The 26,605-nt window shown below is 37.3% G+C and overlaps 1 protein-coding gene across 1 annotated transcript in view; it reads left to right on the top strand.

Moving 5' to 3' along the window:
• The window catches only part of CDH12 (cadherin 12, type 2 (N-cadherin 2)), a 95,493-nt gene that overhangs the window by 3,490 nt on the left and 65,398 nt on the right, over positions 1-26,605 (top strand). The window contains exons 3-4 of the mRNA XM_009883162.1: positions 17,795-17,914; positions 23,613-23,780. Of these exons, the coding sequence (XP_009881464.1) occupies positions 17,795-17,914; positions 23,613-23,780 (288 nt within the window). The remainder of the gene's footprint in view (positions 1-17,794; positions 17,915-23,612; positions 23,781-26,605) is intronic.

Here is a 26,605-nt window from a genome sequence, read left to right as displayed (position 1 = left end):
AACAAAAAAAAAAAAAAAAAAAAAAAAAAAAAAAAAAAAAAAAAAAAAGGGGGGGGGGGGGCGGGGAGGAGGGGGTTGGATAAAGAAAAAGAATAGCTTTTCTGCTGCAGGAATAAGGGACTATTCAGCTGAACTGCAGTATGATCCTATGTAATATACAAAATGATCTCCTTTGCCATAGGTCTCTAGTAGCTAATAAAGCAAAAATGAATGCTAAAACCAACTGCTGTCTTATGCCTGAGGCTTGTTACTAATTTTATCGCACTGTTGAATAACTTGGATCTCATTTCAGGGATCAGTTAAGTTGACAAATGTGATTGTGGCTCTTGGGGAAGGAAATGATGTTAAAAATATTTAGATTTAGGACATAAGTAGTATTTTATTAAAAGGGTTATTTTTTTGTCTCCTCTAGCATCTGTGATACTCTTACAGTTTGGGATACATTTCTAAAAACCTTTAACAGTGGTCTGAATGAGTTTCAACCGAATTTAGTAAAGGAACCCTGACTACCATGTTTTTGGAAGCACTAAAAATCTACAACCTGATCTAGTAAGTTAGAGAAATGATTCCTTTAAAAAGCAAACACACATAAAATCTTCTTAAATGGTTCAGAATCTAAACATACTCTTTAAAAATGTTATTTCTTAAAGGCATACCACTTTGCAAAAGGGAACAAAATACATTGAAATTGAATTTCTTATATACATTAATAATGAGATGTATCTGTGACAGGTAACAGAAGGTTTTATATTTTAAGAGTTCCCAGAGAGTTCAATCATGTATATTTGGATACACAATGCATTGTCTGTGCAGTTAATGATTTGAAGAAAAGAGTGGTTGCACAATTATGCAAGCAGTGTTTCGAGTCAGTATTTTCATGAGAAAGGCTGCTCAAGTTCAGGCAAGACCTCACAAAATCAAGTTTGAAAATTTTAATTTTAATACCATTTTTCTGGATATTAACATGACAGGAAACATCTGGTTTTATCTAGAGTGATAGAGCTAGGTGGATTTAAAATTTCAAAACACCAGGGATAACTAAATGTATGGTGCTTCACTGTCCAAAGTAATGAGAGCTTTGTTGCTAATTATAGGATGAACAGGGTCTCACCTATCCCCAACAGGGCTTTACAATGATGGGAAGTGCAGAATAACATGAGCTGAAAAATCCTTATTTGGGAAAAAGATAAAGATGCCAGAAGATGCACTCTTCGACTAGCTATGAGAACAGTCTTGTTTGCCAATCATGGCTAAAAGAAGGAGTTTTCAGAGTGGAGGTCTGGGCTTTTTATTTACCTCCGACATACAGGGAAGAGTGGCATATACATGAATACATTCTTTAAGGTCACCTAAGACCCTAGGACCACTGGCTAACTCGTCACCAGATCTGGAGGAATTCCAGTTTGAAGTTTTTCAGCCACAACCCAATTAGTCAATAATGCAGACTGTCCCATGAGGAATCAGGCGTTTATTTTTAGATAGAGGATGAATGAAGATTTAGTTGATAAACAAACACTGCATTTTGGGGTGAGCAGGTACATTAACTTTTAGAGTGTTGAGATTGAAATCTCAAGTGCCTGAAGTTAAATCGTAAAACTTCAGCACCCACAATTAGGACACACTGATGAAAACAATACTAATTTTAAAATAGACGAAGCTTAGAGTAATAGTCTTGTCTAAGCAGAGGAGGAGGGGATTTTGCCCAGTACTTCCATCTCCTCCCACCCCCCGCTATATTTTCCATCGCGGTAGTAGTTTATGCTGGAATCACAGCACTGCCTTGAACCTCTCTTAAGAGATTAAAACTGAGTCACAAAGGACAAGAACATTACTAAAGGCTCTTTTGTGTTAGCGAACAGTTCATTCACTTAAAAGCTCAATCGCAGATATCTTGAAACTGTCTGCCAGTAGCTGAATATACATATAAAAATATTCTAGGAAGGGTTTTCACGCAGTAGTCCAATTTATGTGGAAGACCCAACTTCCTTCTGTTTCACTGTTAGCAATGGTCTTATTCCACCCGTTGTAGGTAAATGGCTGTCTTTCAGGCTCACTTGTTAATGTTGCTCCATGTTGCTGAAAACACTTAGATTTTCAGGGATCAGGAGTGCTCGTATAGAAGAAATGAGAATGAGAAAGTGAAAGAAAGAGTGACATTGTATGAGATTCAGGAAGCTGTAGAAGAAAACAGGCATGTAACCTTGTGAATAATTAAATAAATGAAATGTAAAAGTTTATAAGCAGTCACACGTATGAAATTTTCCAGAAAGGTAGGCAGTACTAATTTGAACTTCCTCAGGCTAAAAAAGGCAGCTGAATTAAGAACTCCGGCAGCATACATAATCTTGGAAACAAAGGCTTTCTTGCTCTTATCTGTTTACCATCTCAAAACTGAAATGTTTGGCATTTATTGGAATCTTGAAATTAACTTAAAATCATGTTTTTGCTCGAGGTTTTTTTTCATTTGTTCAAAAAGCTACACTTTATCTTTCAGTTTTTAACAAGGCAAACAAACAAAAAGAGGATCAGTTTTTTTGCACAGCCATAAGTTACAAGATGTCTTCTAAAATATCATAAAGTATTGTCTCAAATAAGCAATTTTTTGCAATTCTGACAGCTCTTGAGATTGCCATTTGACTGCTTCTTGACTATAGTCCATAATTCTTTCAAAAGTATGACTTCAAGAGATTTGAAGAATGCAATATACCGCTTTATGTGTCTTATTTTAGGATAGTCTGGTGTTCTGCCCAATGCTACATTTCTGAATTACATATATTATTATGTCATGACCAGTGATACAATAGAACTCTCTAATATCACCACACTACAGAGCACCAAAAATCAGCATGGATTGAACTGTGTTAGAACACCATCTACAATTGTAAGTGTGAAGGCTCATGTTTCCATTTTATCATGGAGAATCTAAGAAATAGTGAAATACTTTGTTCATGAACAGTCTGGTATATAAGTAAGAACAGGACAAGATCTCCCTGTTTCAGTCTTCTGCTTCAGTCATTGTCTTTCCTGATGTTGAGAAAAACTCTGCCTCCTGTATCTTGAAACAGAGACATGCTTAATAAGGCAGAAAAGAGTGAAAAGCATGTTTCTGTGACCTTTTGGCAAAGAACATCCTTCTAGTTATGCCTGGGAAGTGCTTTCCTCCACTGAAACACTGACATTTTGTTTGGCTCACTGGGCTTTTCTTAAGAAAACTGGTTGTAAGTCCCTAGTCTGGCAGCACACAGTCTAGGAATTTGCCTGCTGTGAAGGACGCTTGAGGTTTTGTTTAAAAATACTGTTTTTTCAAAGCATTATACTGATCCAAATTATGAAGTAAATACAAAATTGGATGTACTGTTCAGATCAATAACAAATCAGAATGGTACACTAGAGCATTGTAATATGATTTTAGAAAAAAAAAAACAACTAGAATGCAGAGACATGAAAAGAAGGGAGTTGTCACACTAATATAAGATATTTGAGACAGAAGTCATGCTGATAGCTAATTTTAAGTGGGTATATTTAAAACTTCCATATGTTTAATATGACCTTGGGGTTTGAATTTCTCTCTCCTAATCACTGAAATGTTCCCTTTTCAGTGCTATGAAATTGCCTTAATATGTGTAGTAGTATTACCATAAAATTTTCTGTCTTCAGTTGAAACTTTTTAGATTTTTACTAATTAAGTTGCAACTGTTCCTTATGTGAAATAATAATGATACCTATGTATTGTTATGGTTTATCTAAAGGCTTTGAAAAGGATTGGAGAAGTATTACTCCTGATGCTGTACAAAGTTAGAGTGCTTCCAGTGTCATACTAGACAGCAGTATGGTGCAATAGAAATGGATATGTGATGAAACAGTGAGTCCTGAGAACTTAGCATCCAGAGTATATCTACTCCCATGGTTTCACGTAAACTCTCATTTGACCCCTTGGACTGAACACCTACCTATTGACAACTGTGTTGCATCAAGTGCGCACCTACAGCATACCTTCCAGCTTAGCTTCAGCCCAAAATAATCCAGTTTGCACACTTGAAAAAGTGCTTCGCATATTAACCAGAATGTAGTAAGTGGGGACAATTCAAAGATTTGTTTCAAAAGTGCACTCCTGAACCAAATTAAAGCACTAACACAGAGGCAATTCTGTCATAGCCACAAGAGCAAGGACATGGTAATACTCCAAGGGGAAGGTTATCTTTTTATACAGTTCATGGAATCACAAAGCTAGTGTTAGAAGGGATCTCAAATTCACTTAATGCATTTCCATGAGGATCAACCACATACATGTCATTCCTAATGAATGTCTAATCTGTTCTCAAGAACTTCCAAAGTTAGTGACATTACAATCCCTCTAGTAAAATAATAAACTAAAATTAATTATGTGCTTACCATTAGCATTAGGTCTCTGTTTGAAGTCTGACCACTCTTAACCTGAATGCTTCCACTGTTTCTGTTGCCAGCTGTTTGTTCCACCTCTGTCTCAGGAGATTCTGCTGCAAGGATGATTCAGCTGCTTGTGCAAAGTCCACTAAACTGCTATGAATTATTAAGGAAATCTGAAGTTGACCTTGGTTTGTACCTTTATGAGTGGCTGGTTCGTTCCTACAACAGGAATGGAATTTCTGAGAGGGAACACAGAGCCCAGCTGAAAAGAGTCACCATAGTCAGCCCCATGCAAGCTGTCTCTGTTCATCCATCAAAAACCTCTGTCTCCCTTGCTGTATGTTCAGTTCATTACTCCTTACCCTGTTCCTGTAGAAAGGGAAATTAGTTCATTAGCTTTGTTTTAGGAAGGTCTGACTATTGTGGTAAAAGGTAAGAGATGTTTGGAAAAGACATGATGGCCTGTGTTTCAATGACTGCTAGTAATCAGACCAGGACTTACAAAGGGCCATGCTAATCCGAGTGTTTTCAAATGATGGATTTCTTCCACCTTTCTTTCTGAAATACTGTTTGTAGGCTGAACCTCATGACACTTGGAGTAACAATGCCTCTTTTACCATTTTTCTTATTCTTGCAAATGAGCTTGCACTAGGGGAACCTTTTGTTGGGCCTGAGGACATCCATGCCGTTCCAAGTTCTGAAGCCCATATAGTCAGACTCCTGTCATGGGTTTGTTGGGTTACTGTCCCCTATCACTGTTGAAGGTTGGTATAGTTGGATGTTGATGTAGGAAGCTATGTAGAATAGTAAAGAAATTATGAATTAAGTCACTGAATGGATTAGATGACATTTTAAATTTTAATGCAAATGTATAGAGTAAAATTCTATGGATTCTTCAGTGCTTTGACCTTGAAGTAGCAGGGAAGTCTTCAAAGTAATATTCTGATTCAATAATTGAAGAAAAATCAGCACCTTTCACAGAATATAATATTGCATACTAGATTGTGTAGAAGTCACTGTTGTATTCTGAGGTAATTTTTACGGTCATGTTACCGTATCTCTGCCTAATCCAGGTTTGCACTTAGGAGATTTGTAGATTTTAAGTAGGAAAGATCTAAAGTTAAATACAATAAACCATGAAGGAAAAAATGTTCATGAAGACTGTTCTGCATCCTTCTTGAAAGATTTAGCCACAACACTTTGAGTAGGTAGGAGGACATGCAATGCAGGCAAACCAAACTTTAAAAGTGCTCAGTCATCAACCTCTCCAAATCTCTTTTCCTTGAAATGTCACCAGATTATTATGAAAATTGGTTACCAAAATTTGATCCTAAGTGCATGACTCTATTAAACTATAACTGACCAAGAGGTCCTGATAGACTTCTTTCTGTCATTCAAAACTATAAAGATTTTTTTCACCAAATTCTGGTGTAGAAATGAACCTTATTCAGGTAAAGATGCCTGGGTGAACATAGCATTAAATTATTTCTAACCAGGTCCGACATCTGGTAAAAATAAATGAAACAAGCCAGTCTTCATACACCATCCGAACATTTACTGAGAATCAAAATGAAGTCCTTTTGACTGACATTCAGTATGAATGACATTTATTTCACACTAATTTTTTCTTGTGTCCTATGTAAAGCTCAAGTTTTCTTATTACTACATTCTGAATAAATCATTTGACATTTGAAGAATTGATGTGTGAAACTCCAGCTCATAAAAACTTTTAAGAGTAAAGTAATGGAAATACGCTGTGACATGCTTTCTCCTGAATTCTTCATGTGATGTCCACCATTTTGGCATACTTTTCTTTTTTTTTTTTTTTTTTGCTAGGCGGGGTGTGTGTGGGTGTGTCACAATTTCAAGACCTTTGCTACCCCTAAAAAATCTCCAGGAGGTCTTCCACAAGAAAAGCGAATGTCATTTCCTGGATTGCATAAAAATCCTTCTTTTACTGGTACTCTTTCATCTCGCACTAGAAGGATGGTATGTTGTTGAAAGGCATGCACCTGATATTAACAAATGCTGTACAGCTAAACATCATGACAACCATCAAGTTGCATTAGCATTCAAAAGCTCGGAATCAATTCCAGTATATCACTTACCCCACTCAAACTGAGCTTAATACTTAGCCTTTTCTTTGAACACTTGCATCTGAAAAATATATTAATCAAACCAAAACCACTTTACAGATTAATAATTGAATAGCAACTCTTTGTGCTATTATTCCAGGCTCCACTCTTTTTTCCTCAAACCCTTAAGATTTCAGTGCATCAGGTACGGCTAACATCTATTACTTCACAATTCCATTGAAGAAAATATGTACTTCCCAGGGCACATCTAATTTCATACAGTGTTTTTGGCAAAGTCAAACATAGCATTTGATAGCAAAATGGTTCTTTCTTCTAATACAGCTTACACCACCTCCCTGCAAAACATAAAGCATGCTTTTATCAGCAGAGACATCTGCAGTAGGAGTTTTGCCAGCATAGGTATCGTGATTAGAGGGTGTACTGGTTATTTTTATCTCCCACATCCTAGCCATGATGGGTATACTGGCAAAATAAAGTCCCTATTGAGTCATCACTTAAAAAGTTATCAAGTTGTCAAGATGATAAAAGCAAAAGTCAAAGCTAAGTTTTTCTATTTGCTAAATTTCATAGATGCGAGAGGACTTTCTGTCATATTGGTAAGAGGAAAACAATCCACAGACTTGAAAACAGAAAGGAAAAATCACTCTCAAGAGAAGTATTTCTCAAATGGAGGAATACTATACTTAGTATTTGCTAATTGGTTCTTGTACTTCTCTCCTTGTGCATTATTTCCAGCAGTTACTTTACCAGGCTACTCCTTTATGTGCATATTGGATATAGACTATTAGCTGCTATTTCAAGGTCCTCGTTTTCTTCAGAAGCGCAACTTCTGTAAACATTATCACAGCCTTGGGACTGTATAAGCAGCTGGATGTCTTTATAAATAAATAAATATCCTAGATTAATAAAAATAAATTCATTAAATAAATATTCAATGCTAACAGAGTCGTTATTGGCTTAGCCAGATTGTGTGCCCTTAGTGGCTTAACTCTGGCCAACCCAAACAGATGGGAAAAAAAGGGAAAAGAAAATAATTGCTTTGCTGATTTCCAAGCTAAATAATTATCTAAAAGCCCCACAGATGTAGGATTCCCCTGTTTACCCTCATCATCCATGAGGGAGACAGGGATGGACAGGAGAAAGGGACCTATAAATTAATTTGCAGGAAAGACTTAGAGAGATAAAAACATTGTGGGCAATAAAATGTGCTGACTCTTTCTATAACCTTAGTTCTGCTTTATAACGCATTTACAGCATAAGGAAGAAGAAACAAGAGAGTCTTTCTCCTTCACAATGCTGTGTCTTCCAATTTGCCAGGAAACCCTCAGCACTTAAAGCACTGTTTTCCAGGTGAAATCAGAGTGTGTATGTGGTTCAACTTAACAAAGCCACCTTCCATACTTCCTGGATTGTTGCACTGTAAATCAAATGTTATTCTAGAGATACTAGAAATATGTTTGATTATGCACTAAATGCTGAGACTTGCAACAGCTGCTTTTAGCTACCAGCACAGCAAAAGTATTAGCAAAAAGCTGCCATTCTTCATCAATTATAACAGGGAATGGCAGTATTGCTTTTGTGGATGAGGCTGCTTCTGACAGCTGAGAGAAAAATATGTATGTTCAGTGTGATGTCTGGAATGCAAAACAGGAGAAAAGTGTGCTTCCCTGATTGTATCTAGTATTCAAGATATTGATGGAGCCAGCAAGCTTGTGTTATTATCAGGGCTGCACAGCCATGAATACATAAACTGGAAACTGGCTTTTCCAAATAAAATATGCCTTCTTCACATTACTTTTGGGGAAGTCAGCTTCAGGACTATATGTTCAAAACATATTATTGGTAATTTCTTCTATAAAAGATAAGCCCCAAAAGGGCAATGTCAGCATCTCTCCTTACAGATGCACATGTTCTCCCAGTACTGGAGCTTTGCTAAAACTGCCAGTGGCAGGACAGGGGAATATTTATTGAGACAGGGGATCTCCTGATCTGAATTGCAATGTAGTGCTGCAGGGAGTCATAAATTCACTTTTCCCCCTCTTCTCCTCCCTCCCACCTCCCCCACCAAAAAAAAAAAAAAAAAACCAAACAAAAAAACACAAGAAAGGTAGATGTTGATTTGGTTTTTACTTGAATTCTGAAAAGAAGATGGACTTTTTTCGGGTTGTCAAGGTGTTATTCTGGGAATTGTTTAGGAAGAAAATTGTGCAAAGTAGTGAGTTTCTATGGCAGCAGGTAGGTATGACCCTCCTTCCTCCCACCCATATAAAAAGTGTTTGCACAATTGTCTGATTTCTTTCAAAAGTAACAGGAACCAACAACTCCCAGCAGAGTGACAAAAACACAAAATCATACATGTGGTAGGGAAGAGGTTGTACAGCAAGATGATGACAGCTCTTCAGACTCTACAAGAAAGCCATGTTGACCAGAAAAAAAATGAAAAGAAAGAAATGTAAAGAAAAAAGAGGAGAGGAGAGGAGAGGAGAGGAGAGGAGAGGAGAGGAGAGGAGAGGAGAGGAGAGGAAAGGGCTGGGCTCGGGGCAGACGCTCCAGAGTTTGCAGTTATCAGCCAAAACCAGCGCTGCGAAGGACGTGACGTGGTGAGGCAATACCCAGTTCCTGATGTAAATACAATGAAAATTTAATGCTCTGGCAATGGCTAATGCCCTTATCTCTTTGAAGTCTGCGTGAGAGCTTGCATTGTTCAGGATTTATGCACTATCCCACAGCAAACATCGAATTTATTGCTGTTGTATCAGTTAAAGAAGTTAAAGAGATGACAAGCCCGGCACAGCACTCGGCACTGCTAACGAGAGGCTTGAGGGAGGGGAGAGGAGGGGAGAGGAGGGGAGAGGAGAGGAGAGGAGAGGAGAGGAGAGGAGAGGAGAGGAGAGGAAAGGGCTGGGCTCGCGGCAGAAGATCTGCTATTTGATTTTTACTCACCATAAGTAGATGCAACTACCTTGATAGTCCATGACAAAAAGTAAATTCTATGAAAAGTCACATAGGATGTCTCTTATTCATTTCCTGCTAACAAAAGACAGGAAAAATGTGAACAAGCTAAATGGTAAAATCACAGCCCTGGACTTCAAATGACACTTAAGCTTGTTCAAGAATTTCCTTGGCAGGATCCCTTAGGAGCATCCAAACAGGTTGTGGGATCTCTGACATTGGAGATATTCAAAATTTGGTTGGGTAAGGGCCTGAGCAACCTCCTCTGACTGAACCTGTGATCTATGTGGAGTGGAGAGAGGCACCAGCCAAAGCCTGTGGAACACTTAAAACGTGCTGAAGTCCTGCTCTTACTTGCAGTATCTCTTCCTTTCTTAATTACCCTCAAACCTTACTGTTCCCATCCAACCCTCTCTTGCCTCTTGAAAGCCTCAAAGCACGTCCCTTCACTTTCTGTGGAAAATAATGCACTGCCACTACTTGACTGAATTTTGGCATTTATTACAAGAATTAATGGGCTTTGCAGGACTAGTGAAAGCTGATGTTAATGAGAAAAGATGACATATCACCACCTCCTTTTTTCTTTGTCTTTGCAATTCTATTGACCATACATTATTTTTGCAGGAATCATGTCTAAATAAGTCTGTTGTCTTATTTTCCTAGCCTTGAATCCTCTCATTTTCCTCTACAATAGAATAACCAATTTATCTAGTCCCATTTGTATTTTGTGAATTCTTGGTCATGCTGTTCAGTTCAACGAAGTAAACATAAGAAATTAAGATTCCCTGCTTCTTTTTCTTGGAAGCCAACGATAGCTCCACAGCCAGGAAGATAGACCAACTACACTTTGGTGATGGCAAAACTTACTTCCAAGCTGAAAAAGTGCAAAATGTCAATATTTTAATCTTTTCTAAGAAAAAATCAGGGGAAAAGAAATCACTACATTAAAAGTTCTGTTTTGAAATTGGGGATGGTCTGAATTTTGGAGTAATTTTTTAACAAATTTTGACTGGTCTTTCATAAGTGATTTGAAAATATCAAACTGGCTGTATTAGAAAAAATTGAAATGTCTTTCTAGTACTTTTTGGATGGTAAGAGATTTAATCAATATGCTCTTCTTTCAGAGTTTTTTTTTTTTTATTTTGTCAAAGTATCATTTTTACTGATGAAAGACTGTCAGAAAAAATGCAATTAGTTCCAGAAGTCAAATCCTTATTTCATAAACATTCTCAGTATGGTATAAACTCGGGCTTCCTATAGTTCACTCCAGTCATTCTAATATAAATTATGAGTGTTCTTTAGCGCTATTTTAGTCAGTTTGGCCGAGTTAGAAATCCCGGGCCCCATTCTATTTGCAGTTATTGCTGGATTGCCTTTGGACTTCAGCCAAAGTAAAATTCAGGCCAGTATCCTTGCTATGATTAAAACGACTGTTTACAATATGTTAGTCCTCAATATTGTCTGTATTATTTTAAAGAAAATATGATCTTCATTAAAATTCCGTACTATTTCATTGAGCCACGTGAATGGTTTCGCATTATTTTTCTTTTCTTTCTAAAACATAAATAACTACTTAAGCACATCATTCCATTCTTCTGCATTTTATAATGCCTTACGCCAAATATTTGTTGATTGCACATGAAAGATTAAAAATACAAGTATTTTTAAATGCTATCCTGTAAGGTATTTCCAAACAACAAAAAATATTCTATTTTTTTGTTCATTTGATTAATCCATATAGTAATGTAAGTACATATTTTAATTAAAATTTCGTGAGCTATAGTAAATGTGATGCTCTATCACTACCTTTGTGCATTAAAGATTTACAACTGTAGTGCCCTGTATTATTGCCTGGAAAAAATAATTACATTTTAGAGTCTACTTTTAAAAGTATATTGGTTTTATGCTTTGCAGTAAAATAAAAAGCTTGTTAGATACAACAGGCAATGCTCGATAATACTGAAAGGATGAGAAACCAATTTCAGAAAACCTGTTTAGAATGTTAGGTCTGTATTTAAGTTAGTAAATTATTAGAGGCACGTTAAAATAACTTGCCTGACCTCTCATAAAAATATAAGCTTTACATCTTATGTTTGTTGTAAAAGATCTGACAGATAAATTAACACAGTTGAAACTGCTATCACTGTGAAATGGATTATTTTTCATGTTCAATACCCGCTATGTATCAGGCTAAAATATGACTTTGAACGTCTGCCTTAATAAGTTAGTTTACAAATCAACATTTCTTCTTTCTTTTGTGTAATAAGCTTGAATTACCTGGAGCATGTGCCAAGAATATCTAAACTAATATTTTTAGACAACTAAGAATTGGTCTGTGCAGGGATTGTCAGGCACCTAGGTTGATGGCAGAATTTTCAGGCATGCTGATGGCCGCTGTGTGCGTCCTTCAACTTGCAACATCACATTTTTGCATGAGAACTTAGACATAGATATGGATTCAGCTGTGGTGTTTTACATGCCTACCTGTGCATCACTGGTACATACAGAGCAGTGCTACCAGGCTCCCTATGCCCAGCCCCTCACTACAAAGAGAGCTGCTGGTGCCTGGCATGAGTGGAGATGCTTACATGGCAGAAGTCTAATAATAGGTGACATGAACTCCACTGTAAGTATCTCCATGAAAGCACTCATTCTGGCTCACACTTTTTCAGTAAATCTTTGTTTTTGTAAATCATTTCTTTTTTGGAGGAAGCTGCTGCTGCTGGTGTAGCAGGAGCCGCTTGCTGGTCATACTGGTTTTGGAAAGAAGGGGAGATAGTCACTGCTCTGTAAAATGGATATTGATTGGTTTTAAGCTGCTGTTGCTAGAGCTTAGGAAACAAATGGTGGAATAGGAAATGAGCGCCAAAATCCCTTCTCAGCCACAGTAGCTTTGCTTTAAATATGCAAAAACAGATAAAGTCTTTTACTGCTGTATCTGTTGTTTCAGTCTCCTGAGACACTGTATGGAATAAATTTATGAAAAATTACCAACTCTGCTTATTAAAAATCCCCCCACTAATGCATTCAGTACCTCATATGCAAACATCTTAAATATATGTGAATACTTACATCATAACAGCAAAAATTAAGGTTGCTTGAATATCTTAATTGAGCATTATTTACCTAAGCCTGTTGGAACTTAAGAAAAGCCGATAAATATACTGAGTCAGTAGCTCTTGATTTGTGTTAATTTATTATACTTTGTAAAGTGTCTCTTATTCTGAAGTGTTACCAATCCATGTATTCAGTCATAAATCGCAGAATCATGGAACGGTTTAGGTTGGAAGGCACCAGGGTTGGAAGGATCATCTAGTTCCAACCCCCCTGCCATGGGCAGGGACATCCTCCACTAGACCAGGTTGCTCAAAGCCCCATCCAACCTGGCATTGAACACCCAGGCATGGAGCATCAACAACTTCCCTGGGCAACCTGTTCCAGTGCCTCACCCCCCTCACAGTAAAGAATTTCTTACAGCCAATCGAAATCTACTCTCTTTCAGTTTAAAACCATTATACCTCATCCTCTCACTATAGTCCCAGATAAAGAGTCCCTCCCCATCTTTCCTGTAGGCCCCCTTTAAGTACTGAAAGGCTGCTATAAGGTCTCCCTGGAGCCTTCTCTTCTGCAGGCTGAACAATGCCAACTCTCTCAGCGTGTCTTCGTAGGAGAGGTCCTCCAGCCCTCCAAGCATCTTCATGGCTCTCCTCTGGACCCACTCCAAGAGGTCCATGTCTTTCTTATGCTGGAGGCCCCAGAGCTGGATGCAATACTTCAGGTGGGGTTCCACGAGAGTGGAGTAGAGGGGCAGAATCACCTCCCTCGCCCTGTTCATCATACTTTTGATGCAGCACAGGATAGTTGGCTTTCTGGCCTGTGAGCACAGATTGGTATGTCAGACTCATTTTGTCATCCACCAGTACCCCCAAGTACTTCTCTGCAGGGCTGATCTCAATCCACTCATCACCCAGCCTGTGTCCGTGTTTGGAATTGCCCTGACCCAGATGCAGGCCCTGGCACTTGGCCTTGCTGAACTTCATAAGGGTCGCATGGGCCTACCTCTCAAGCCTGTCAAGGACCCTCTGGATGGCATCCCTTCCCTCTAGAGTCTCAACCCCACCACTCAGACTGGTGTCATCTGCAAGCTTGCTGAGGGTGCACTCAGTCCCAATGTCCATGTCCCCAACAAAGAAGTTAAATAATACTGGTCCCAGTACAGACCCCTGAGGAACACCGCTTGTCTTTGGTCTCCACCCGGACATTGAGCCATTGACTGCAGTTCTTTGAGTATGACCATCCAGCCAATTCCCTATCCACCAAGTGGCCCACCTGTCAAATCCATGTCTCTGCATTTTAGAGACAAGGATGTTTTGTGGGACACTATTAAAGTCACTTACAATTGTTGGATTTGGCATGTTTTTTTCTGTTTTATTTCACCTCAGGGAAATACATTTATGAATTCCACTTATTCAGTGTCATAGTGATATGTCTTATTCATTGCATATGACTTTTTCTTGTGGGTTATCTTTTATTGCAGTTTTGAATAGAACTTAAATAATCTACCATGTGCATAAAAAGGTGGGCATAATGAAATAAAATAAAAATTTTTTTTTTGTCTATTAAATACAGATCATTTTTCCTTCTTGGTCTCTTTTGTAATAACAATAATGAAATGTCATTTAAAAGAAAAAGGAGTCAGAATCAGATTTATTCTAGGTTTTGATTTGATAGAGCAAAATAGTACATAAATGCATTGGCATTTTATCTATAATTCTACAAATAATAAATCACACTGTTCACATGAAGGTAAAAAGTTCTTAAAGTATATGTAAGTTTTCCATAAGAAAAAGACTGGAGCATTTTTTGCACAAACTTTACCAGAGCTAAATCTGCCTTCTGAATATGACCTAGGATAGCAAACTAGCATATCTTAGTCCTCTTCAAAGCACACTGTAATTATTTTTTTCCTGAACTGAGCTTCTAAGGATTAAAAGAAAAGCTGTGATAGTGATAAATACAGGTGCAGAATTATAACTGAAATGGACAGAAAATAGGCATTAATATTTAACTAACAGCTTAAGTACTTAAGACACACAATACTTTCTTCTTAAATAATTTCCTTAAAATCGGGTGACATCTATGATTTATTTTGTGTCATTGCAGCTTCAGTGTATCAGTTAATATTGATTTCAGATCTCAAGATCAGTACAATATTATGTTTAAGAGTTCTTCTTTTTTAAAAGAGCTGGCATATAGACTTATGTGTTGTTTCCAATTTGCAAGTGACGTGTAGTGAAGCAAAATTCATAAAGATGATACAACCTGAAGTCCAAAAGTACTGCAGAAGTATTGATTATGTAACATGACATTTTCCTCACTGCCTGACATTAGAAGCCATTTAACTGTCTACACTGGTTGTCTAAAGTTAGTCGACATGAACAGTCAGTACTAAAATATCTGATTTGCCCTCTTGACGTGATGGCCAGTGCTCTGTGTGACAGGTCTGCTGTTTTTATCAGATAGTCTCAAGTGCTGGAGACATCTTTGTTAGGGTGTTTGCAAGTTGTCTGCTGATAACCTGTGAGAAGGCAGGTGCTGTGGGTAGTCTTCCAGAAACATTAGATTTTTAAATCCTGACCTTTGGTATGTCTTCTCAATGCTCAGCACTTCAGAAAATAAGTGCACGTACAAAGAAGCTTAACTTTCTGCACTTGTGTTTGTAAATCTTGGCCTGCCTGACCTGTTCTCTTATGGAGAATGTTGCCCTCTTCAAGGTGCAAAGCAAAGGTCTTGGTAACATGATGACAAAATTTTGTCAGTTCCTACTCAGCAGACAAACTAAAATCATCTCCCTGAATTAGCTACCAGTGTGGCATCAGAAACATGAGCCCTGGCCCAGGGGAGACTTGGGAATGTATAACAGCACTGCCTTTTTTTGGCAAAAGTGCAGGCTATTGTCTTAAACCAGTCCTGAAGCAGCATACTTGTCAACCAAAGCATTCAGTCATTCAGTTCCAGCTCAGACCTCAGCACTTCAGAGGGGTGCAAAACTCACCAGTCTAAGGTCAGACACAGTGAGAGACTGAACAATTTGGTAGGGAGGAAAGAAGGAGGGAACTATGTTAAAAGGTAGCATTAGGTGCAAAAATTAGACTGATTTTTTTTGGTTGGAAACATAGTGAGATACTGTAGCAATGAAGGAAGGCAAAAATTGTGTGTATATGAGGAAGGGAAGTTGTACTGTATAGTGAGGGAACATGACATGTTTTGTCAATGTAATTGCTCCAGAAGGAACAGATCTCTCTTTTTCTTCCACAACAATAAGGGTGCAAACGTGGCACGTACAGTGAACTTCTGTTTTTCTAGGGAAGAGGGGAAAAAATTGAAAGCCACCATTTCCTACTCCATCTTGGTCACAAGAGTGACCAAGTTATTGCTGTGGCTCCCTGAACTTCTAGAGCAGAAGACAGGGCTGAAAGCAGGAGATCCTATTATAAAGATATTCTTTATGGACAGGAACAGATGAAAGCGATCAAATGCTCTACAGGTATTAGATAGCTTCTGTCTGTCATTCCAGTAGGAAAATGTATTCCTCCAGCTGGGTTTGTCTAAGCTATTTAATGTATAGTCAGTTATGGTTATGTGTTATGTAAAGAAAGGCACAAATGTTTGCGTAGGCACTGCTTCCACAATTGTTATACTGAACCTGGACTTCGGTATTCTCTAACATGTATCATTCCTCACCTTTCGCTCACCAGAAGATCAAGAGAGTAACCTCAGGGTTTTAGTTAACTGAATCCATCTCAACGGTTTATTTTCATTCATTTATTCATTGCTAATCTTTTATTTCTTTTAGAAGTTGATTTTAATGGAACTTGCCCTAAGCTTAAAACATGATCAGCCTATAGACTTTAAAAAGTGATTGTTAGTCAAATAACACTCATATTTCTGTGTCTTCTTCAGGAGCTATCATGCAGCAAGTATTTTTACAAAGCTAATTCCAAACCCTGAAGCACCACTGTCAATTCTCATATGGAGAGACGGGGGGGAGCGGGGACTGGAAAAAAAAAATAATTGTCCAAACAGCTGCCTTTGCTATGAGTTACTTTCCTGTCTAAGTTGTAGGGCCTTTCACATGGAGCATTTCTCAGTGAGGCACTCCTAGAAATAAACTTCGACAAGTCCATTAAGGTCAATTTTAGATTGTGAACATCCTTTGAAACTTGCCAGTTTTCATTACAGAAAAGCAGCAGTCTTGAAGTGCTTGCAGTACTCCACGGATATTCTTGAAAAAAATGTCAGATGACCTCCAAACAGAGAACATTTCTTAAAACAAAAACAGTGGGGATAATGCTCCTCCCTGTGCTGTTTCTCATGTAAGTTGTCTTAACCCTCACTCACTCCAAATCAGCATTGCAGATCCCAGCATTCATTTGCACAGAAGATTGCAGGAAACTATTAATTCTTCAAAGCTGGTGGAAGAGCCTAAATATGTGGCTGTTTGTTTTGCTGAAGACTATAGTTTGAACACTATTTTCATTATGGGGCAGTGGGAAATGCAGATAAATTGCTTAGCAACCAGCAGGAGGGACAAAACATTTCTGCATGACTATTGCCATTTACAGTAAGTTTTCTATCTTCATGGGCATTTCTTTTGCTCCATGGCATGGGTCCCCTTTAAGTTGGAATATAAAGTAAACTGCAGTATGTCTGGTCTATAATCATGGCTGAAAATAGAATATCAAGGGGAGGTTCTTCCTCCATGGTGCTTTTGTTTCCTAATGAGCTGTATTGGAAAGCGAAGACGACTGAAGTCTGGATTTTGAAGACAACTGGCTGAACCAAACACATAATGTCATTCAACAATGGGAATGTGAATTCCACCTTTAGGAGACTGCATTATAGTTTGTTAAGGTACTTAAAGGTTGGTTCACTGGCAGATTCAGGAGTTGCTTGACCAAACACTTGTTTTAAAGGCAACTCATGTATTTTACTTCCACAGTTGTTAACCTTTTCACAAGACTGTGTGACATACTCCTTTTTCAAAATCCTCTATTGCGCTTCCCCAGGTCTCCATCCTATATGTGCTGGGCAAAAAAAGTTTTTGTAAATAATGTATGCATCATAAACAGTTTATAAATATCTTCTGATGTTGGGCTGCTTCCCCTTTCCTTCCCATTATGCCTAAGCTGTTACCTAGATGATTGCTAGCATGGAGCTGAACTGACTGTTCTATTCTCACCTTGTTTTCAGTGGAACAAGAATTACAACAGAACCCAGTAGCAACAGGACTAATGGGTCTGAAATATCCCTGATCATGGCTATATACTGAAAATGTGATTACCTGTGTTTCTTTGCAGGTGCATATGTGCTTCAAGTAAAGGCAACAGATGCTGATGATCCCACTTACGGAAACAGTGCTAGAGTGGTTTACAGCATTCTTCAGGGGCAACCATATTTCTCCATTGATCCGAAGACAGGTAAATAGTTTATCAGCAAAGTGTAAGAATTAAACTTTGGGTTTTGATTCATGTGGGCAGTATCGATAAATAAATATGGATTGGGCTGATATGACCAAAAGCCAGTAGAGTAACTTTGCACATGATTTAGTTTTGAGTATTGACTGGTTTTTGAATGAATGACAATGTGTTGTAAAAAAAAAAAAAAAAAAGAAACATGGTCCTCCAATCAGTGCTGGAATATCTAAAATAAATATACATTGAACAATTATTTTTTATGCTTTACCATTTCTCTATAGCTAAAGCATTACTGGCTACATGCATTTTATTTATTTATTTTTTCCTGATGATTCAGTTTTGTATCTTGGGTCTATATTCTCTTTTCTCAGCATTTTTACTTTCTGAACTTACAGTCAGAAATTCTCCAGCAATTATTGTTTTTCTGTATAGAGCTAATTTGAGACTGTGGAACAGCTAATCATCTCTTGCCCTCCTCTTTTTCTGGGGCATAGTATGTTTTTCTGGTGTTACTGGTTGTGTGAGCCAAAAAAGGTAATACATTTAAAGAGACTGAAGTATTTGGGAGGCTGGTAGACATGTTAATTGGGTATCTTGTCCCATATTTCTAAATGTCATTCTTGTTTTTATATTTAGTAATTCAGCTAAGGAGCCAATAACCTACATGGTGAATGCCATGCATTGTGTCATCCTGAATGTGTTACAGGGATAGTTGTCCATATGCCCCTTTCAGCAAATAATTTCTCCTTCCAGTGAAGCTGTACTTGAATGTCAGACTGTGTGTTAAAGAGCCTTTATCCCTGATCAAGCAATATTTTGGTGGTGAGAGCCTCATAAAGCTGTTAGCGCACTATCTCCAATGGGCACATTCCTTTGTCATGTGCTCCATTTAGCAGGAGATTGTATTGCAATTTGCAGTGAGCAACTTTAATTTTCAAACTAAAATGGGACTTCTTCAAGTGTCTGGGGAAAAAAAAAACGGTATTTACTTTTATATGTATTTTTTTTTATTTTAGTCTTGTAAAGAATAAGGAGGAATTCAATGGCAAGAAAAAAATTTACTGAAGCCACAACTGGAGTTCTAGTACAAGTTTCCCAAGAAAAAAAAAAAGTTATTAGTACTTAAAGAACTTTTTCCCTGTGGCACTTTGAATTGCTGTATCATACACTATCATCTGTTACTCAGTAGCAAGTAGTAAGTGGACCACAGGTGATGTCCTGCACCCTAGTAGCCCTGGAATGCCATACAAACCCAGTGTTTCCACATCGGTCTATTAATATTTTTAATGAGTTACTAAGGTGGACTTTCGTGGTAAAAGAGCATAGCTTAAAATCCTATACCAGAAAAAAGCATATAGATTCATGCTTCTACAAGCAATAATAATGTGCTGTAACCTATCTTACATTAGAAAGGTCAAAATATGAGAATTACCTGTGGGTCTAACAATGACTGTAAGGGTAAACTGTATGTGAATAATAACGCACAGGATGCTGCTTAATGATTTGCTCTAAAATCCAGAAGTCTTGGGCAGCACTACAGATCTTCTGGTATTTCCAGTTCTTTATTTTATAACTGAGGAGATGATACAGTATTTTTTCAATGCAGAATTTTACTGCCAGACACCTGGCTTGAGAGTTTTTGTCAGGAAAGGGGAAGAAAGCCATTTGAGTACAAAACGACAGGTAAACTCAGAACTTCTGGTACATAGATAAGCATTTTTGGGGTTGTTGTTGTTGGCTTTTTCGCCACCTCTTGCATTCTAGTGACAAATTTGAGACACTCCATGTAGCTATTTAAAGAGCTTAAGAACATCCATACTAGGTCAGACCAAAGGTCCATGCTGCTCTGTATCATCTTTCCAAAAGTGGTGGCCTGCTCAGCTCTAGTGAAGGATGAAAGAAGAAGTGTTTAGTGATGCACCCCTGAATACTCTTCTAGTCTTCAACAGCTTGTCCCTACAAAGTTCCTGGGTGATTAGCGGTGTCCATGTAACTAAAAGTCTGAAAGGATTTCTCCTCCATAACTTGTTCACTTCCCAGTAGAGTTGACATCCTGGAGCATGGTGTCTCTACACCCAGCGACTAGACATTCCCCAGGAAAAGTTTTTCTGGGTGAAGAACCAGCTTCTTTTGCTTCACCTCTTAACTTCTTTCATACCTCACACTTACATTGCATGAGACAGTGAACAGCTAATTCCTATGTATTAGTTCCCTATGACCTTATAGACTCATATTCTCCCCCAGTTGCCTCTTTTCTGGATTGTGGACTTCTTTAAACAGAAGCTGTTCCATAACACTGTTCATTCTTCTCCTCCTTCTCAGGACAAGAAAGTGCACACAGTACTCAAGAAGGCAGCTCATATGGATATATAAAATGGTTTAATCATAACACCTTTGTTCTTTATTTCTTTCCAAACAGTTCCAAATATTCTGTTTACTTTTTGGCTTCTGTCACACAAAAGCTGATATGTTTGTGGAAATTTCTATTACTACCTCAAGATTTCATCACGAAGTGGTAATGGTGAAACCACTGACCATAAATTTATATGTGAAATAAGGATTGTATTTGGCATGCACATAACTTTACACATACTCCTTTCTCAAATCATTCATGATAGACATTCATGATTCATGATAAACATTTACTCTGATATGAACCTAGCACACTTGGATAGTTTTTAACCTTTATGGGTCTGAATGTCACTGCTGCCCCTTTACTCCTCTTCTTTATTAACCTCCTGATTTTTTGCATTGCTTTGCTGGAGGTAAGCAAACTATGTGGAAGTGGGAGAATTAGCTTTTATTGCCCTTGTAGGAAGGTTAAATGCATTACAGTCCCTGCTGGAGAGCAGCCGTTGAGCTGGCACATTTTAAGGCCTCGAATCTTATACATGGGGGTTACTTTTTGATACTATGAAATTGGTCTTCTGCTTTTAATGTAAGTTTTCTTTAGCATAGAGCACTTTGCTCAGTCTGATAACCTCCCTTATCTTTCCTCTGTACACTCTGTTCTGTTACTAAAATGTCCTTTTGACAAAATTCTTTCCACCCAATTTTCTGATGTTTTTATGAGGTCAATATTCTTATTCATGGCTAGATGTCTTCAATTTTTTCTTAGACTGAGTATTCTAGTCCATATTCTGACCTCAGTTATATTCTTGAAATCAAAATTGGTGTCAGTAGGAGTATTGATGTTAATATTTATTCAAGGGGGTTTTCATGGAACCTGGATTTTCTCTTCCACATAAGTGGATCATCTCCTGTTCAATTAGGGCTCAATAACTTTGTAGAGGATATCTTCTGGTCCAGATCCCATGCATACCATTTTCAATTTTCAGCAGCCTCACGGAGACCATACTTTTCTGCACATTTGTTATTGATTACATTTGCAAAGAAAAATAAATCAAAATTATTCAGTTTTGGAGCTGAACAATCTTTGTTGTAAAATCTTAAGGTAGAAAGATTTAAAAACACTCAGAATACCATTTCATGCATGTAAGGCTTCTACATTATAATAAGCCTTTGATTTAAAGTTTGGATATTCTTCATGAAGCTGAAGCTGCAATACCAAAATCTGTAGTCTGTCCTTTCCCATGGATTATTACCTCCATTTTGTTTCTATTTTACTGATTAGATAACTTCACCTTTTTCCTGTCCATATAAACTGGTGATTTTGGTAGAAATAATATTTTCCAGGGTTTTTTCTATGCTTTTGAAATAGAGCAGGTAAAAAATGGAAAATTGCCTATGAACTGTTAGACATGGAAATTATTCTCATTGTTTGTGTTTTTTTTTCTGTAGACAAAGTTTTTTTACAGAAAAATATATAGAATACCTTTGTACTGCCAAATAGGAATAAATAGTCAATAATTGGGAACCTTACTACTAGACTGATAGCCAATTCTTCATTTTCTGAAGACCACCTGAAATATTTCTGAGAAAGCCACTCAGTTGTACCTAAAACAGTTATAACAATCAGATAAACTGCATCTCCTTCTCACAACCTACTATCTGCCCCTTTTCAGTTTTTCCTACTTACTGTTAGTTTGTTTTGCTAGTGTAACAAGGGAAATCTTTAACTCTCATAGCTCTTTTCTACTTAGAATGAGCGTACCAAGGTTGTTGTAAAATACTGTGGAACATATAGTCTCCACAAGGCAAAAATATGGATTAAGAGATTCAAGAGGAAACCTAATAATGTTCATCCTATTTACAAAAAGATTTTTTCATGAATATCACATGAATATGAACAAATTTTTACAATTTTACAATTCAAGATTTCTGTCTGGAACAAACAAAATATTGATAAACACTGATTGTTTCCAAAAGCTCAAAAGGGTAGTGTTGCAGTATCTAAATGTTCTTAAATATTTGCTTGTTATATTCCAGATCTATACAGTACAGTATATGCCATGCTGAGGTAGAAAATAGAAGTTATTATTAATGTTGTCATTATCATTATCAGTGTTACAAGTGGAGAGAAAGGAAATTGTTATACTATTCAATTCAATGGGAATTTTTAATAGGTTTCAGAAATAGAAGATTTAGGTCAAAATTATTTCTGAACTTTGAACAAATACTATAAGCTAACGGTTCCTATTCTTACTTGTTAACACAGCAGTGGTTAGTTGCTATAAAGATAAGAATGACCCTTAAGGTTTGTTTCTTATCTTCCAGACCCATTATAACACCAGGGGAAAATGACTGCTTTTAAAGCCAAATGGTTTAATTTGATAAAATAATATTTTCCAAAACAATAATAACTTAGAGGAGAAGCATGCTTCCAATTGGTTTATTTTTCAGTTGTGCATGCTATTTCCACCAATCTGCACCTAATCATTTTTTGAAAACTATTGCTGAATATATAGCATTTTGCAATGTAATATGCACTTGTAAAATTTCTACAAAGAAATGCATTTTCTCCTATACATTTGGTTTCAAGAAAAGGTTTGAGCGCCCCAAACCTTATAGCTTTTTACAAGCTCATCAGCTAATTCTATGATCAGTAGTACCTCACTCTCTACAAGTCCTCCTTTTATGGCATACATTCTTAACTTATCATAAGGGAGATTATGGCATACTTATTTAGATATCAGCTATCCAAAATCACTGAAGATTTTGAGTCATTTGGGTAATGTCTTACCATGATATTTTAATTACATTTCTTTAAGGAAACTCCTAAAGTTTTCACTGCATCTATGTGTTATATCAAGAAAACTTTTTCAAGCATAGGAGAGTCTTCTAATAAAAACCTCCTTTTGTACAGAAGGAATATTGTCTTGGCCTACAGTAGCTTAACTGTGATGGCAAGTGACTGGTAGGGAACAACTGAAGATGTAGTCTTTGAAATGTGTTGCCACCTCTTCCTCCATTCCCCTGCTCTGCACAATGCAGCATTCTTTGGGCCTGATGTTGGAAATATATGCTCACACCATTCACATCCCTAGCTAAAATGCACTGTTCTCTTTCATCCATTCGTGTCCTGATCGAAAAGACATAGCAGTCACTTTGAATGGTGGAATAGCTGACGAGCACACTTTTAAAAAGCCCAAATGATTTGCATGTTTCTGTGTGAACTCTCTTATCAACCCTTTAGGAAGAGCTCCATTTCTTGTCCAAGAGATCCAATATTAAAATGTAATAGTAGACAATCACAGCCCTTTGTTTACTTGTTCTTTCTGTTTCCTGTTTCTTCTTGTAGGTGTAATAAGAACAGCTTTGCCAAATATGGATAGAGAAGTGAAAGAACAATATCAAGTTCTAATCCAAGCCAAGGACATGGGAGGACAGCTGGGAGGACTAGCTGGTACTACCACTGTAAACATTACTCTCACGGATGTCAATGACAACCCGCCCAGATTTCCTAAGAGTATGTTGTATTCCAAATGCACTAATTTTCAAATAAGCATGACTGAAAGTAATAATGTGAAAAATCCTTTAAATAAGAACTTGAGATCCTGGAAGAAGAACAGTATATGATGAAAAAAATTAGAATTTACTGGGTTTTTTTTTTTAAATAATATAAAGCTCAATTTGGAAGTGTGAGTTTTGAATGTTTAAGAGGGAATCTGTCATCATTCCAGAGGGCCAGCCTGAGCCTGAGTGTTCATTTCATTTACACTTTAAAAATTATTTGGGAAGTACTATTTTGTCAAGGGAAACTGGATGTTCCCCTCCAAATGGCAAAAGATTATAACCTGAGACTTCCAGGTACCAAAGACAGAACTGGCTGACACTAAGCATTGCTGTTAGGATAATCAGGAACAGATTTTTTACACCTCTTGGCCCAGAAGATTATCTCTGTCCTTGAAAACACTTACAGCCTCAAAATAGTGATCATCCACTGACAATTTATAACGTTTCATATCAATTAGTTTAAATGAGGCTTTTCAGAAGTATGCTAATTTAAAGAGTTTCATAGTCTGTGCATGATTAGCAGGATTGTCACTTGCTGCTCTCCTTAAATTTACTGAAGTTTTGTATATTCTGTACCTCTGAAATGCAGACACTAATCAAGCATAAACCTTGATAACTATGCCAAAACAATTAGCTGCTAAAAGTTGTTAATAAGGCAAATTCATATTAGAACATTCATGTGCATTTGCAGTAAGATCATGGCAGCTTTTTACTTTGTATCTCTTTTCTTGCACGTGAATTGTAATCCCATTTTATGTATTAGAAATGCTTCTTAGGTACCAAACCACACCTGAAACTTCACAGTTTTCTCTCATATAAAAAGTATTCTTCTTCTTCTTTTCCTCAGTATAAAAATATATTGCATTTCTGCAGGCATGTAAGAATGCCCATGTTAAGACAAAGATCCGTCTGGCCCTGCCTTCTCTCTCTCACACTGACATCTAGAAGTTATACGTAAGAACAGGCCAAACAACATTTCCTCAGTTTCTAACCATTTTTAGCCCAGATGGTGTCTTTGTATCTAACAACCCCCAATGGTTTTCCCTTTCAGGAATTTGCCCCGTTGCTTTGAAACTTATGTGAAATTTCCTATGTTAGTGAGGTGCACAGATTAATCATATATTAACAGCTTCCCATCATTTGTTTTGAATTCATCCCCACATATCTACCTGCATGTTGACCTCTGTAAAGAATTCAGAAAGCATTGCAAAATATGACCTTTATTTAGAAAAGCTGTGTTGATTTTTTTTTTTTTTTTTTTTTTTTTTTTAGTATGGGATATTCTCCGTGAGTCTATTAGTCCTGCTCCTACTGTTTTGCCCAGTGCATGTCAGTCATATCCATCCTTAGCTCCATTGGACTCGCTGGAAATCTGTGGGGAAAAAACATCAGTGTTATATTAGCACCTCCAAGCCTTCATGTGCCACAGTGGTTTGAAGCAAAATACTACACATCATAATAGTTCACTTATTTCATCCTTCAGGCTCTTGGGCATGTAACAGCTAATCCAAATGATTTGTTACTGTTGTGTCTGTTCGTTCCACAACTGCTTCTATAGCTAATTTAACTTTCTCATGAGTCCGCCATAAATAAGCGTTCCAGGATAGAAAAATTCCCCAGTTGTTCTACACTGAACACAAAGAAAAAAATGTATTAGGTTTTTCATTTGTGATCTTATCTTCTCTGAGCACTTCTATATCTCAATTTTGGGTTGGCTTTACACAGTTCCTTTCAAGCTTTTGCCTCCAGGTGTCTTTAAAAGACAATTATTACTAGCTTGTTTGTCAGAGATTTATTCAAACTCATTTTTTGTCTTCTTTATAGTGGTTTTATAGATAAAGCAGATTTTATGGTTCTTTCTATTGTCCTCCCTGAGACACAACTTCATTTTTTTGAAAAATGTGTTCTTGCTTTTATTAGCTATGTTGTTTACCCTTACCGACTTGCTTGTTAATGGGTGCTGTGCATTTGCTCTGGGTCTTCAAAATGGTGTCCCTAGGTAGCATCCACACCACCCACAGGAATTTAGCTGTCTCAGCTATCCCATTCAGATTTTTTATGGCAATAACCTACAATTTTATTTATTTCCACTTTTTTCTTTTCTTTTAATTTAACTGAGTACAAGCATCATGTAACTTTGGCTCTTATTGCTCCTGCACAGATATTGCATTTAAATTCATTACGGCTGCTGCAAAATTTAGAAGAACTAAAGAACTTTTTCTGACTAGCTAGTGTTAATACTATTCTCTTCTTTAAGTCTTATTTGTCTTCGAGCTTCATTTAACAACCATTGTTATTCCTCCATGGATAAGGTCTACTTTGCCTTTCCTGTGTGTTTTGCTCCTTGGTACTGTGCTGCCTGACTGATTTTGTTCTTTCCCACAGATTTTGAACATGCCTATTATGCTGATATTCTTGCTTACTGTGAGGCACTAAAGCTGCCCATACTAGTTCCCATTTTAGCGCTTGACTTTATATCGTGGCTTTCTTTCTCCTCTTCACTGGACCCTAGTTTGATTCTGTGTGATCTACCATTTCTGCATTTCCCACTGGAATACCATCACCTTTTATAACATTATTCTGTGAAGAATGCAGAATTCTGGTGACTTCAGCCTTTATCTGAACTGTGTATTTTTGCATTTTTTTGAATTGTGTGCTTTCCAACACCTGCAAATTTTCCTGAACTTTTCAGCTAGAATCACAATGGTCATAGGAAAGTTTTTAAACTTTCTGAAGCCTTTTTTTTCAGATGGCCAAAATGAATTTTGCACCTTCTTT

Source organism: Charadrius vociferus, unplaced genomic scaffold, assembly GCF_000708025.1.
Source record: "Charadrius vociferus isolate BGI_N301 unplaced genomic scaffold, ASM70802v2 scaffold153, whole genome shotgun sequence".
Classification (NCBI taxonomy): Eukaryota; Metazoa; Chordata; class Aves; order Charadriiformes; family Charadriidae; genus Charadrius; species Charadrius vociferus.
Note: the sequence above shows the minus strand (reverse complement) of the source record. Positions and strands in the feature narration are given on the sequence as shown.